Below are 16,187 nucleotides of genomic sequence, written 5' to 3'. Positions count from 1 at the left end.
TCCCAAAAAACATTTGTCATTAAAAAGTGTTGCGTGTCTCTCTTTGTGTAAACATCTGTCTGTCTTTTTCTCTGTAGTGTCGTTACTGAAGGACCTCAAACACGCCAACATCGTGACGCTTCACGACATCATACACACTGACAAGAGCCTCACGCTCGTCTTCGAATACCTGGTAACACTCACTGATTCTCCATGCATGACTTCTCAGGTTAATTTATTCCTATTGAGTTCATAATAAAAAATGAAATATAAAGTCGTCCTGTTGTGCTAAATTGCCTGAGAACAATATCAGGTTTTCTTCATTATTTTACATATTTAGGATCCACAAGTGGGCAAATATCTCTATACTATAAATATAAATACACTGGGGAATGTTCTACAGTGATGTCAAACAGGAAGGGAATGTATGAAATGAGCATCAACATCAACATACATCACTGCTTAATGAGGAGACATTTTCTGCATTAGCAGGGCGTGTGAAATAGCAGAAGGACGAGGTGAAATGTATGTAGAAAGGAGAAGAAAAAGAGCTCTCTAGCTGTCATTGTACCTACTTCCTGTTTGATGGTGTCATCTCTTTTTGTAGGATAAGGACCTGAAGCAGTACATGGATGACTGTGGAAACATAATGAGCATGCACAATGTGAAGGTGAGGACATATCTTAAGATTGGTGATCGTTTTATTCTGTTCTCTTTACTTATATTATATTATTTTACCCTTGCCCTCTTAGCCCTGTGGGCTTTTAGTTCCTATTTTCTATGTCTGTTTAATTGAGATGAGACTGTGTTGTGTTGTGTGGAAGACCAGATATTTAATGCATCTATCTGTATGCAGATGACACAAATGCATACAGATAGAGGACATCAATGCATTAAAATAGAGAGGTGTAAGTCCCCCGACAGTCTAAGCCTATAGCAGCATAACTAGGGGCTGGTCCAAGGTAAGCCAGAACCAGCCCTAACTATAAGCTTCATTAAAGAGGAATAAATCACATCAAGTTTTACACATATCTTTCCAGATCTTCCTGTTCCAGATTTTGCGAGGGCTGTCGTATTGTCATAAGAGGAAAGTTCTCCACAGGGACTTGAAGCCCCAGAACCTCCTTATCAATGAGAAAGGAGAACTCAAACTGGCTGATTTCGGTAAGCTGAACCAGAGCAGCAGCGGATATTTGCTTTAGGGCAGGTGAGAAAGGAGGAGCAGGAGTATTCCTGCCCTGCTGTAAATTTGGGAAGAAAAGATTCAAGTTGTATGAAAATGCATTTGACTATTTCCAGCTCTGCTCTTTGCAGATGCAATGTTACTCTCCTTTCTAAGCAATCCTAATATCTGGTCATGTCTTTGACTGGCAGGTCTGGCGAGGGCCAAGTCTGTGCCGACTAAAACCTACTCCAACGAGGTGGTGACCCTCTGGTACCGGCCTCCTGATGTTCTCCTGGGATCCTCTGAGTATTCAACACAGATCGACATGTGGTACGAGCCTCACGATATTTATGCTTAGTAAAGGCATAGCTAGCCCTTTAATCACTGTGTTGATCAACGAAAACATTATCATTAGTTGCAGCCCTAGAATGAAACTACTACTCTGTGGTTGTGTGTGTCTGTGCAGGGGTGTTGGTTGTATATTCTATGAGATGGCTGCAGGTCGGCCGCTGTTCCCCGGCTCCACTGTGGAGGACGAGCTCCACCTCATCTTCAGGTTACTGGGTGAGTGAATCCTGCCAGGCCAGATACATAGTAACCCAAATGTCTCAAAACACAAGTAATTACCCATTTAACCGAATGTGGCTGTGATTCTGTGACTCCAGGTAAACCCACAGAGGAGAACTGGCTGGGAATCTCCTCCATCGAAGAGTTTAAATCCTACAACTTCCCCAAATACAAACTACAGCCGTTAATCAACCACGCTCCCAGGTACTGCTGTCTGTGTGTGGGCATGCTCCTTCTTGTGTGTGCATTTCTATTTGTTTTTTATCTACCCATGGTTGTTTTTTCCCGGCCCCATCGCATATATATAATAATGTCGTGTATTGGTGCCACGGACAGGAAATCATCCTTTCCCAGACAGACATCTACTTCCTCCCTACCATGAGCCCCCACATTTCTGTCAGACAGTAAACCGCTCTTCCTTTTGTCTCCTCTAGGCTGGACGGCGAAGGCATCGAGCTGCTACTGGCTTTTCTCAGAGTGAGTTTTTAATTCCTACATAATACCCAGAATGCAGTTTATCTAGCTCATTTCACACCTGATGTTTTTTCCCTCGTATTGATTTTAATGAATATATTTGTAAATGTATTTCATTATTATAAGAATTATTAGTTGTAATATTCGTTAACATGCTGCACTACACTTTTGCTTTGCTTGATGGATTCTTATAGTGCATGGATGTTCATTGTTGACCTTTGGGAGCAAGAAAGGGAGCCAAAGGAAGAATAATCACAAGATAACAAATACTTTAAACAGTACAACTCATTAACATTATAATCCACTCTCTCTATCCCATCATCAGATTTTATTTTGAATGAATTCCTTCAGAACCCGTTTTCAGTGAACATACACTGGGATCCTGTTTCTACAGTAGTTTATCTGACTTTATTACTGATACTACAGCATAATCTGCTAAAATCACAGGATGGTTTCTGTCTCTACAGTACGAATCTAAGAAGAGGATTTCAGCTGAAGAGGCGATGAAACATTCCCACTTCAGACAGCTCGGGATGAGAGTACACAAACTGCCTGAGAGTGAGCACACAGTCGATCACAATCTGTCCGTCTGTCTTTCTTACTGCATTTTTTCTTCTTTCCTGCTATTTACAGTAGACTGAAGCTCTCCTCTGTGTTGTAGGTGTATCAATATTCACGTTAAAAGAAGTGCAGCTGCAGAGAGACCCTGGCTACAGGAACTCCTCGTACCCAGAGTCAGGTGGGTGGGTCCACATCCACATGCTTCAGCCTTGAACCTTGTTACATCATTAGACAAAGAAATAAGCGTTTGTTATTTAATATGATCATGTGGCAATCCGCAGAAAGGGTTAAAATGAGACTGATAAAGGCTGACGGGCTTCTCCGAGATGGTCTTATTTAATTATGTCAGTTAAAGGATATAATCTTCAAAACATACATTTCCAATAATTCAACTGGAATAGTGTCTTTCACCCTACCTGCTTCCTAAATGGCCACTTCTTGCAAACCACTCATCTCTAGTTTGTAACAGACTTTCTGAAAAAACATCATCATTTTAAATCAAAATCTGGAAATCTCCCTCCAGATGTACAGAAGACATTATACAACATACATTTGTTTGCTCTTGTCATTGTGGACATATTTGAAATTGGGTTTCATTAGCCCCGCCTACCTGGAAGTCGGCAATTTTGAGTAATGAGCATTTTTCCTGTATTTCTTGCGAACTTTTACGAACTCCTCCTAGAGAGTTAATGGGAACATTTTTGTTGGGGTAACCCTATGACCAATGTGACGCTAAATACTTAATACCTGTTATTCATTTGTTTATTCTGTTTATTTTTAGAGAGAATACAGAGGTTTATTAATGTTTGTTAATTAACATTTACCTGATTTGTTGATTATTAAAGAAAGTCAGGACCAAAAGGTCGGAATATTAAGTTCATTAGCTTTTAGTATTATTTTGGACCGTGTCAGAATGCTAAACGGTCACGAATTGCGGTGTTTTGACTTGCGCTATTCGTTAGTATTTATGCGCATTTCCGGTTCATCCGTTCAAAAGGTGGATAAGTTCGGCCACGTACTTCATTTGTTCCGTAGACTCATCGCGTGGGATCAATGTAGAGAAGGCCGCAGAGACGCCGTTGGCATGTTAAAGCTGGTTAAATGTATTTGTTTGTTTGGCGGGTACGTTTGATAACTACGGCGGAGCGCATTGACGTGTAATAATTTCATGTGACGGCGCTGCGCCTTTGTTTGTGTCCACGACGTTTAAAGACGCGGTGTTCTAATGTTTATAATGTTTATCCATTTATTATAAGGATTTGTGGTGTGATAAGGATTACTGACATTAATGATTAGTAGAGTAAAGATAAAATGTAACAGATAGAAACAATAATTATAAAAATGCTGAAGGAAATATTTCCAGCACAAACATTTGTTCAGTTAGGCAGTGTTTATCATATGTCTAATGTATCCTTTGTTTTCTGTTTGAAGGTTTTCAACCTATTGGAACTTAAATGAATCGATTGAATAAATTCAAAATATGAGTCGAGTTGTTAAGGCGTCCTCTGTATTCTTCTAATAATGATAATAATAATAATAATAATAATAATACATTTTATTTGGAGGCGCCTTTCAAGACACCCAAGGACACCTTACAAAATACAGGAGATAAAAACAGCAAAAACAATGAGAGGGAGAGCAGACAAACAAAACCAGACATATAGTGTCGACACAAAACAAAGAGCAATCCATATGAACAGTTTGATGATCCCCATGGTGGTGTTGAGGGTCAGAAGCAGTATGATCCAGCCGTTTCATAGTCCAGGTGATGTCGAGGCTACGAAACCAGCCGGGCAGAGGGGTCGAGTGTGTGAGCTGTAGCCACAGACTGCAGGCTACACCCAGGCCCAGCAGCAGGTCAGCCGGTTAGACGGTGGGCAGGGACACAGTGACGGGGCAGCCTCCGTGTTAGCGATACACCACAGGAACAACCTTGAGCCACAGAGAACAGGCAGGATAGTCAGCAAGACAGTCTCGGTCAGGCGTGTGTAGCAAGGCACGCCAGATCGGAGTAACCAGCCGCAGAGAGCACAGAGGACACCTGTCAGTCCCGCACAGGTGAGCCCCTTACCGGCGAGGTTAGCTCCAGGCTACCAGGTGTCTGCATCGAAATGACGACGACTGCCGTAATTCACTCTGATGTTTTTACAAAACAAACGAGCAGCATGTAGAGATGCTTCAGCAGCAGACAACACAAGTTACAACAAAGAAAAAACAAACAGAACACGATGGAGGCGCTAACACTAACACATGCAGTCATTTCCGTGAGACTTCTGAGCCTTTTCAAGTTTGGACAGACATTAAATAAAAATCCACAGTAACTTGACAATACCTCAAACAATGAGGTCATAGGTCAAAGGACAACACACCATTTTAGAGGATTTACATGTCAAACTTTTCGAAACTCCTCCCACAGATTTCCACGGATTTGCGAGACGTGCGATAAAAAAAATGCGAAGATTTTGAGTTCTTGTGAAACGCTTTCACAATGGCGTGGTGTTCCTCGCCATGAAACCGGAAGTGGCTGTATCTTCACTCAACATTGTCAACTCTGCACGAAACTTGGCATGCTTGATAAGAATCCAGGCCTGATGACATCAGCACACAAATATTGAGCCAAAGTCATAACGCCACTTACTGGAAGCAGGAAATATAGTGAGTAAATAATAGCGTACTCCTTCACGCAGTGTCCAGTTGTCATAACAAGGCTGGCACACACGCCGACGAGCACGTGTGGCGAGGGCCCGTTTATTTTATTTAATGGGTATTGTATTTTTAGAGTTTTTTCTTTTCTTCCAGGTAATGGCAAGATCAACAGGAGGCAGAGCATGCTCTTCTAACGTCTGATGAAGAGGAAGGTTGACTCCCCAACTTCATCATCACTTTCCACCAACCTCTTGCATGAGCCAACCTCCCCTCGGAGTGACCCCCCCCTTACCTGCACACACACGCACGCACACACATAAACATGCACACACACCCCTCTGAGCGAGCGACTCTTGGTTGAATCTATTTGGAGACTGTTTATTTATTGGGGGGTTAGGTTGAATCTTTTGCTGCTAAACTACTACTGTCTGTAATTAACACACTGTGTGTGTGTGGTGTGTGTGTGTGTGTGTGTGTGTGTGTACATGATGATAACTCGAGATGCCATGCACAGTTGAGCAGTCAGAAAGGTTACTATTGTTTTTCTTCAGACTAATATTCTCTGGCTTTGTTTGAGTTAAAATTCCACTGATGTCGATGACGACGCTGTGATCCAAGTTGTTCTTCCTGTTTTCGAGCTTGGAGACCGAAATATTTTATTATTTATAAATATGTATATTTATATATGTATATATACATATACATATATATATATATATATATATATATTATATATATATATATATATATATATATATATATATATATATATATATATATATATATATATATATATATATATATATATATATATATATATATATATATATATATATATATATATATATATATATATATATATGTATATATACATATATATATATATATATATATATATATATATATATATATATATATATATATATATATATATATATATATATATATATATATATATATATATATATATATATATATTTGAGTTTGTTTTGTTTTTCTTCAATCTTTCGTGACTGAACTCTACAACATTTCCAGGTTTAGAAAGACTGGGATGCTAGATGGACTTGTCGGGAGAAAAAAACGATCCTCTGTATTCCTCCTCGTCGTTTTTCAAAAACATTTCAGTCGACTCTTCTCGAATCCTTGCTGCCCTTCTGGGGGGTCACACTGAGGGTCAAAAAATGTGAGCGGATTGCGGTAACAGTTTTAAGCTGAGGGTTAAAGAAGCACACATAGAGTCAAACACATCAAACTGGATGAACATGAAACCAACTTTTGGTTCTTTTGTTATTTTTGACTATTCTGGCACAGAAATGGTACCTACACTGAGGAGTAGAAGGACTCTGGATGAAAGAAGAGGAATACTTGAACAGGATGTGACGTCCCACAGTAAAACCCCTCACAGAACAGCCAGGACTTTAGTGTTTAAAAAAAAAAAATGCAAGCTACACTTTGCCGCTCTGTGTGCATTTGGAGATCTCACTGCAGTAAGTCTTTGTTTTTAACTTGCACTTCAGTGTTTTTTTGGAATCAGGGACCCATGCCGGGACACGGCCGAGTTTACCCAACAGTATTAAGATGTATTCTCTGTGTCTGTAATCTTTTGACCTCTGCTTGTGAACAACAGTGTCATTGTGGCATGTTTTTTGGAGGGGGGGGGTTGGGATTGGGTGTTCGAAAGCAAAATGGTTGTTTTCCACTTGCCGTCGGACCACTGCTCTCTCCAGCATTTGTACACATTTCAAATCTACATATTAGATTTAACTGACAGTGATGCTTCCAATGAAGCCGGTTGAGAAGTCTCACTTTTAATTGCATGTTTACTGAAGCAAATGGAAGATCTCCCAAAAGTCACAAATCATTTTAAAGTGTCTTTTGATGTTCTTTGCATTCCTGGTTTATTTTAGTTGCCATTAGTATTTATCTTATTCCTGTGGACCAACGTAGGTGTTGTCACTTCTTGTCCGTATATTTCCAGCAGCTATGTGATAGCAGCAGGAATTGTGACATTTTGGGCAACACGCTTATTTGCTTTTTTGCGTGGGTTAGATCAGAAGATTGATGCCCCTCTTGTGTCTGTACAGTAAATGTGAAGCTAGCAACAGCAGCCTGTTAGCTTAGCACAAAGACCAAAATCGAGAGTAATGTAAAAACAACACGTTGTGTTTTTACAGGAGGTGACGTGCTGGACTGTTTCTTAGCATAGTGACTTATTGGATTGTTGTAGGGACCTTGAGGTTGCTACACCAGCCATGAAATAGTCCCGAGCTTAAACCCCACCTGTTGTTTTTTACTAAGCTTCAGCGGTGCTGGTCTACAGATTAGTTACTTTAAGACAGGCTAGCTCTTTCAGCCTGTCTCTAGTTTTCATGCTAAGCTAAGCTAACCAGCTGCTGGCCCCAGCTTCATATATGTACAAACAGGAGGGGTATTGATCTTCTCGTCTAACTTTCGCCAAGAAAGAAAACAGGCCTATTTTCCCAAATGTCAATCTATTCCTTTAAAATATTTGTCAGCAATTAAGAATCAAAGAGCAAGATCTCCAGAGCCGCCATTTAGCTTAAGCTTTTTTCAACAGCCACAGAGAGAGATTCACAGTAGCAACAAATAGAGTGCAGTGCACGAAATAACACCAGGAATGCATTGAACAACACAGGTTGAATATGTACAAGTGTGAGAAGGCATTTGAGGGATATTTTCCTGTCACTGCTGCTCTTTTGCCCACATGACACATTTATTGTGTGTTGAGGTTTAAAGGATTTGAGCTACACTACAGTTACTAATTGGGTAGAACGTTCTAGAAAAGTGGTGGAAGCATTACTAATGACCTAATTAATAGCCGAGAGCATTAATGTAATGAACAAAGTTTGCAGTTAATAGTGTAATAATCTTGTAAACATACTCCACTTTGCAGAATATTTCTTAGCTTTTCATCATGTATTAAATGATAAATTATAATTTGATCAATTGAAACTCAACTGTCAAAACAGAACAAATGCAGATGGAAGATACTGTTAACCATTCACATTAGGAGAATGTAACAATTATTGTGTTTACAGGAAACGAGTCATTATATTAATGTTAGACGTCCTGTATTACATTGACCATTTGCATGACTTCTTCCTAGGTAGCTTTAAAATGAGGAAATCTTTTTTTTCCATTTCACAAAAGCTGTATCAGCGTGTTTGAATGCTTCACTGACACTTTATAACACTTAATAAGTTATGTCCTTTATTTTCTACACATGTCCCTCCCTAGAAAAGGGTTCAGGATTATTTACGGTTAACTGCAAACTGTTGCTAAACGCAGTTTGTACATGATCCACAGTGACATGCATGAAAGGAGATTTCTACAACGGCTAAATATTTATCAATGTAAAACTTTTTCAAACGTATGAATGACCTGAATTTTTGTGAACATGTGTGTGATGCATGGAATACCTGCTACGTTGTGAATTCGACCTCTGAAACACTGAGCCGTCGGTGAACAATTTGTGTGTGACCCTTTTTACTGGAATTATTTATTTCTCATAACCATCAAACCAGTAAATTTAATCTGTTTCATAAACTGTGTGTAGCAGTCGTTCTTTGTGTGGTGAAAGGTTGTGTATTCCCAACTAAAATGTATATAGTAATTCTAAGAATTAATTCATTTTATTCCAAAAATAGTGTCTCTGAACAAAGCTCCATGACTTTTTTTTTACAGAGCCTCCTTTGCAACGTGTTGCCTCTGATCACGCAGCAGCCGGCCATCTCTTAACCCAATGTATTGCAATATTAGCGCAGTTTTAGTTTTCTTTGAGCCTTACTCTGCCTTGTCTCGTCACCTCTCAAACACCTTAACTTTCCAGTAAACCGATCTCCCCTCCTGAAAGAACATGCTAACACTCTGTCCTATCTGTCTATGTTCCCTTTATACATATATATATATAGTAGAGTATATATATATATAGTGGAGTATTATTCTTCACTGTTTTGCAAGAACAATAAGAGAGTTATCTTTTGAATGAGACCAAAACCATGCATATGGTGCAAATGGTTGAAGAGCAGCTTATAATTTACTTTGGGTATGTCGTTTGTAGGTATTTTCCCCCACACTGTACGAGGTTAAACAATTACAAAAAAAAACCTATGTACATATATGAACAAAAAAAGGGGGGTTGTGCAGTACAATAAATAATAATATTTACTTAGTGCAGACAGCAAGTGAGTGAGTGGGTCTGGAGGTTGAGAAGCCTGATGGCTTGGTGGTAGAAACTGTGCTTGAGTCTGGTGGTACGTGCAGCCAGGCTCCTGAATCGTCTGCCTGACAGGGAGGTGACAGGGAGAACAGTCTGCGTGCTGGGTGGCTGTGGTCCTTTATGATGCTTTGTGCCTTCCGGAGGCACCACTGTTGGAAAATGTCCTGAATGGCCGGGAAACTGTTGCCAATGGTGTGCTGTGCCGCCTCCACCAATCTCTGAAGCGGTTTTCAGAACAATTCCAGACTGTGATTCAGCCCGTCAGCAAGCTATTGATAGTTCCTCTGTAGAAGTTTGTGAGGATACTGATGTTCATGCCAAACATCCTCAGTCTTCGCAGGAAATAGAGCCGCTGACGAGCTTTCTTGGTCACTGTGTGAAGCTGTCCAGGAGAGGTCCTCAGTGATGTGCACACCGAGGAACTTAAAGCTGCTGACCCTTTCATCTCAGCATCACCGACATAGATGGAGAGGTGTCCACCCCCTTCTGTCTCCTGTAGTCCACGATGATCTCTTTAGTCTTGCTGACGTTAAGAGAGAGGTTATGTTCCTGACACCAGCTGTGCAGTATCTTCACCTCCTCTCTGTAGGCCGTCTCATCATTGTTCGTGATGAGGCCCATGATGGTCGTATCGTCAGCAAACTTGAAGATGATGTTTGAACTGTGCTTGGCAGTACAGTCGTAGGTGAACAGGGAGTACAGGAGGGGGCTGAGCACACAGCCTTGTGGTGCACCCGTGTTCAGTGTCAGCGAGGTAGGTGTGGCTGCCGACTCTCACCACCTGGGGCCTGCCCGTCAGGAAGTTGAATATCCAGCTGCAGATGGAGGCCTCCAGTCCAAGATCAGCGAGCTTAGTGATGAGTTTAGAGCAGACCTGGGCATTGTATGGCCACATCCGGCCCTCTGGCCGGCCCTGTCCGGCCCGTGTGAGGACAATAGTAAATTATAACATATATGAAAAAGTATATATATTTTTTTTAACAGCACCCTTTTCAAAATAAAAGCAACACCATTGTATTGCGTGCATGGTGTAAATAACTTTCTAACTGTGTTGCTATTATTTTGAAAAGGGTGCTGTTAGTCTTTATTTACGTACGCGCGCCGCGCGCGTGAACAGCTACAAGTGATGCTGGCCGGCTAGCCCTCAAAATGTCCGCTCACGCCAAAATAGATTGATACAGAATGCCGCGTTTTCAAGAAGACTGCTAAGTATTTATTTACAGAAGTCAAAGGTAAAGCCGTGTGCTTAGTTTGTGGTGCGCAGATGTTCAAGGATTACAATTTGAGTCGCCGTTCAAGAACTTGTCTGAAGAAGAGCGGGAAAAGGAGTCGCGTGCTTTGCTAGCTAAACTGCAAAACCAACAAGGACTTTTTACAAAACATTGCACAGAAATCGCTAGAAAAAGTAAACCGTTTATCAAGGAGTTGGTTGTCTTGGTTGACAACGGATGGTTGTCCAAATCTGACGGGGGAAAATGTCGGACTTCTGAAGAGAATGCAGTATAAAGTGACAGAAATGAACCCTGAACGAAAGAAATGGGTATTTTTGCATTGTATTATACATCAGGAAGTGTTGTGCAAGTCAGTTCTAAAAATTAACCATGTTGTTGATGTTGTAACTAAAATAGTTAACTTCATCAGGGCAAGAGCATTGAATCACAGACTGAACATCGTGATATAGGCTACCTCACAGCTGTCAGGTGGCTCAGCCTGGACAAAGAGTGTGACCTGAGAGAAGAGAGTCAAGACTTCTGTGTGAAGAAAGGAAAAGACGTCCCACAGCTTTCAGATGCAGACTGGATGGCAGACCTTGGTTTTGCTGTAGATGTGACCGCACTAATGAATTAACTAAATGTCAAACTGCAATGCAAGGGCCTTTTTGTGCATGAAATGTACAGCGCAGTGAAGGCTTTCATGAGAAAGTTGCAGCTTCTCTCAAGCCAAATGGAGGACAACATTCTCACCCACTTGCCAACACTGAAGGAAGACACACCATCAGCTGATCACCTCCACAGGAACTCATCCATGTTAGAAGCACTGCATGGTGAGTTTTGGAGGCGATTTCAAGACTTTAAAACAGTCCACTCCACAATTTCATATATTTATTGGAAGAGAAGATCCTTATTCTTTTGATTACCAGTAGCAGCTAATCAAAATATATAATGTACTGCTTTTTACAATGGGAGAACATTAATATTGAGCAGAATTAAGTTCAATTTATTGTTGATTCGCCCCTCCAACACAGCTCGGGTTTCTCATGTGGCCCCTTGTAAAAATGAATTGCCCACCCCTGCTCTAGAGGGAATAATAGTGTTAAATGCGGAGCTGTAGTCTATGAAGATATGTATTCCCTCTGTCCAGGTGGGTGAGTGCAGTGTATGTATATCGCCAAGGAGATGGCATCATCTGTGGCCCTGTTTCGTCTGTAGGCAAACTGAAGGGGGTCCAAGTTGTCAGGAAGAGAGGAGCAGATGTGGGTTTTGACTAGTCGCTCGAAGCACTTCATGATGACAGTGATGTCAGGCGATAGCAGGAGGCTGCTGATTTCTTTGGTACAGGAACAATGGTGGATGACTTGAAGGGGGTGGGAACTACGGACTGACTCAGGGAGAGGTTCTGTGGCCTCACGGCAGGTGCTGTGTTATCCGCATCAAACTGAGCGTAGAAGATGTTAAGCTTGTCCGGGAGCGATGCGGTGAGCTGAACAGTGTCCTTGTTTTTGTCTTTCTGTAGTCCTTCTTTGCTTTATTTATGGACTTCTGGAGGTCATATCTGGATACTTTGTAGGCCTCGGGGTCCCCCAAGTTGAAAGCAGTGGTCCGTTTGGTTATATGCACAGTAACACAATTGAACAGTATAATAGGTTCAGTCTGTGCAGATATCAACAGTGTAAATAACATGTGCATAGTGTACAAAAGAGATGGAGGTAAACAATCAGGCATCAGGGCACCAGTGACTGGCATCCTACTCGTCCAACCACTCCAGATCAAAGCTCTCACCCTGGAAAGAACCCTTTCTCACCCCGTGGTCCCACTTCAGTTCTTCATTGCACTTGACATTTCTGGATGCCAGGAACAGAACCGTGTCCCTGGGTCCATCTGGAAATGTCAAACAGGTATCTCATAGATTTGATGTTGAAATTGTTTCCAGAGTGGTTCATACTTCTCCCAAAAGTGTCCTTGTCTTTGTGACAGTGACAGGGGAATGTCTGTGCATCAATGCACCACTTGACCCCTGCTTTGACCTTGAAAAAAGACGAATATCCCATGCCTCCCTGCAGCGCTGCCATAATTTCCCTTCCCTCAGCCTCAGGGATGAGCTTGCCGTGGTAGTCACAAATGACATCTCCCTTGGTGAAGGGAATGGTTGCAATAACACCTTCATTGAAAATAATAGAATGATTAATGTCCTGTTCTTACCAACCGGAGCAGCATATTACAACACAAAGAGGTTTTGTGCAGTCTACATTTGGATTTGTGCATATTTCAGTATCTGGTCCCCTATTTTAAAGAAAGTAGCACACACGCACACAGTGCAGGGACCTTTTTCCCCCTCTAGGGGGCACCAGTAGACCATGGCAGGAATAAATGAGAATACAGTATTAGGTCAGTTATAACTGCCGAATGCTGAGCGGTACAGGCATGAAGGTTGCATGTCTATTATAGTCTACTTATGTGTAGCAAGTTTGGCATGTCTAGCTTTTTCTCTTGGTCTAGCTGTCATTGACCCGCGTTGTTGCCATTGCAACTGCCTCCACTTGAAATAAAAATGGCGTTCATCCCCAAATCCAGCACTGTGGATGTCTTCTCTGGAAGGAATTCTGCCTTGTGCAGTGACAGAGAACTCTTCCAGGAAGCTCTCCCAACTGGAGCTAGCCGTTTCCGTGATGCAGAAGCACTGAAAGAAAAGAGATGCGTGTTGAGGTCTTGCTTGATCCTGATGGGAGCTTAAAAAAGGCCGGCTTTCCTACAGAGCCCACTTACACCCGCGGTGTACAATTTTTCAATAAATTAAAAATAATAAGAGGAAATATGTAAGAACTTACTAAATATATAATTTAATTTAAAACCCCATAAAGAAACTATTACCATGAAATCCATCACGGTCTTTTTGCTTCTCTGGTGTGACACCATTAGAATGGCCACACAGAAATGCCTGTCATTTGTCAGGGGTTTGCCCTCAAGCTGACCTCCAGTTTGGAGCCATAAGCAGGTTTTCTGGATCCATGCTTTGGCCATTTGGAGCAACTCCAGGTTCTTAACATCAAACACAATCTCTTATAATAAATCTAATCATAAGAGAGTCCAGTTAGAGAAACCAACCTGGCTTCTGCTCCCTCCGGTTGTTCAGCTGGCTCATTGACGACGAAGACTCCTTTGCTTTTAAAGTGGGTAGCCAGAGCATTGCAGGACTCTTCATCTTCTCTTTCGTAATTAACTTCCATTTTCCAACTTCCTTTTTTGAGGATGTCCGATGGCACTGTGACGTTCTGCGAAGTTGAGATCTCACTGCAGTAACCTCCGCAGCTTTCCTTCCTGGACGAACGGTACGTGAGTTCAATAAACGGTGATATGTCATCAAATATTCTACTGTAGAAGAACTGTAAGCGAGTGTACGGTTAGTGAATAACGCAGCGATTATTGCTCCCCGTCTTCTCTGCTACTTGCTTGGCTCAGGTGTCAGAGGTTGTATCTTGCCCTTTGTTGTGTCCACCATGCTGGACTGTACACCCAACGAAGAGGTCCAGTTTCTGCTTTTATGGAGGATCAGTGTCTCCCGCAGGAGTGGGTGATATATTTACCCGTTTACAGTGTGCCAGGTGTCTTCAGGATGCTCTTTATTTGACTCGGACTGCTGTGGGTGTTGTCAATAGGACTTGAAACGGTCCATCCCACCTTGGAGAGTGCCAGTGTTTCCTTTTGATGACTTTTAGGAATACCCAATCTCCTGGCTTCACTGGACTCTACCTGTCCGAGTTTTCTGCATGTGACACAACAAACAAATGTCGTAATATCTTTTCTTCTTAACAGTTATGACATTTCTTCTTCTATGTCTAATTCTAGATGCGATTGTTTGTCCATAAGTTCTCTCATAGCTGGAATATAATACAACTCAAATGGCGATAAGCCTCTTGCAAAATGTGCATTTTTAATATTACTGGTGCTAAACACTTCATCCAGCTTATGCTGTTTTATACCATTTTTATTCTGCTATTTCATACTATTATTAATGCTCTTTCACATTCATTTACATCAACACTGATTATTGTACCGTAAATGCTCTTATTCTGTCTAATTTATACGTTTTTTTCAGTGAAGCTCTTTGGGCTGCAATTCTTAAATAAAGTTTATTATTATTATTCTTTACTAACATTACCTTATTTTACAGTTCATTAAGCTGTAAACACTTTAGCTACTGTCATAGTGTCTACTGTATGTGGTGAAACTACTTCAACCCAATTTATATATGTCTATTATCGTTAAACAATATTGTTTCCTTAATATTTATTTATTTAGTTCTATAAAATCCATGCATATGTGCTGAAATGGATATTCTTGAGTCGGCATTCGGCCTCTTTGGGGACGAAAGTTTCCCTTTTGTACATATAGTACATGCTAAACAAAAACAGTTTCATGTAGTTTGTAAAGCCAAATGCTATGAATGTACTTTGTATCAATGTAACCTTCCCTCCTGTTGAGACATGATCTATATCATGGCTCATAAATACATACACATTGATATAAACGTCTTGCTAGTACTAATTACTTCTCCAAATGTTGTCTTTGTCCTGTATGCAATTATTCTTAGTCCAAACTGCTTTTCTTTACTTTGTATCTGCATTCTGCATATCTTTATCTCTCTGTCTACATGTTCTGTTGTGTCTGTCTTCTCATTTACATATTCTACTTAACTTCACTTCTGTGTTTGTGCTGCCTTCTTGGCTTTCTCGTCTGCTTTTTTGTTACCTACTGAAACTGGATCAGTTCCTGTCATATGTGCCGTGCATTTACATACAGAAATAGAAAATGCTGTTACTGTCTGTATAAACTTTGCTTGGTCAAGTCTGGTCTTTGTAAAGTCTCCTGGTCCGTCTCACACACAGTCATGTGGTTCTCCGTCTTCAGCTGTTGGTCTAACTTTGTGTCCTTGCTGACATAAAAATGTTAACAAAGCATATCTTCCTTACAATCCTGTTCTGTTTTTGAACAAATCAAAATGTCATCTACATACAATAATATCTGACTATTTTTTTAGAGGGTCAAATTTAGCTATATTAACTGCTATCTGTCTGTGAAAATATAGTAGGTGCTCTCACAATATCCTTATGGGATTCTTGTGTAACTACTCCTTTCCCTCACATTGGAACGCAAACTAAAACTGACTTTTATTTTCCACTGGAATGGAAAAGAATGTGTTTGCTAAGTCAGTTAATTTCACTAAAAAGAATTTGCTCTCTGGAGCCATGTCTTTTTAAAAACGTGAATGTGTCTGGGACTGTGGATGCTCTTGGTACTACAGCCTGTAAATCTTGTAGCATTCTTCATCCTATAGATG

The 16,187-nt window shown here is 40.9% G+C and overlaps 1 protein-coding gene across 1 annotated transcript in view; it reads left to right on the top strand.

Annotated features, from left to right (window-relative positions):
• The window catches only part of cdk17 (cyclin dependent kinase 17), a 30,919-nt gene extending 22,564 nt beyond the window's left edge, over positions 1 to 8,355 (top strand). The window contains exons 8-18 of the mRNA XM_029461884.1: positions 78 to 172; positions 587 to 649; positions 1,020 to 1,143; positions 1,354 to 1,474; positions 1,611 to 1,708; positions 1,810 to 1,915; positions 2,146 to 2,188; positions 2,653 to 2,743; positions 2,847 to 2,924; positions 5,546 to 5,922; positions 6,428 to 8,355. Of these exons, the coding sequence (XP_029317744.1) occupies positions 78 to 172; positions 587 to 649; positions 1,020 to 1,143; positions 1,354 to 1,474; positions 1,611 to 1,708; positions 1,810 to 1,915; positions 2,146 to 2,188; positions 2,653 to 2,743; positions 2,847 to 2,924; positions 5,546 to 5,586 (860 nt within the window). The 3' untranslated portion in view covers positions 5,587 to 5,922; positions 6,428 to 8,355. The remainder of the gene's footprint in view (positions 1 to 77; positions 173 to 586; positions 650 to 1,019; positions 1,144 to 1,353; positions 1,475 to 1,610; positions 1,709 to 1,809; positions 1,916 to 2,145; positions 2,189 to 2,652; positions 2,744 to 2,846; positions 2,925 to 5,545; positions 5,923 to 6,427) is intronic.
• Positions 8,356 to 16,187: the final 7,832 nt, after the last annotated feature.

Source organism: Cottoperca gobio, chromosome 23 (assembly GCF_900634415.1).
Source record: "Cottoperca gobio chromosome 23, fCotGob3.1, whole genome shotgun sequence".
In the NCBI taxonomy this organism is placed as follows: domain Eukaryota; kingdom Metazoa; phylum Chordata; class Actinopteri; order Perciformes; family Bovichtidae; genus Cottoperca; species Cottoperca gobio.
This window is presented reverse-complemented; position numbering and strand designations above follow the sequence as displayed.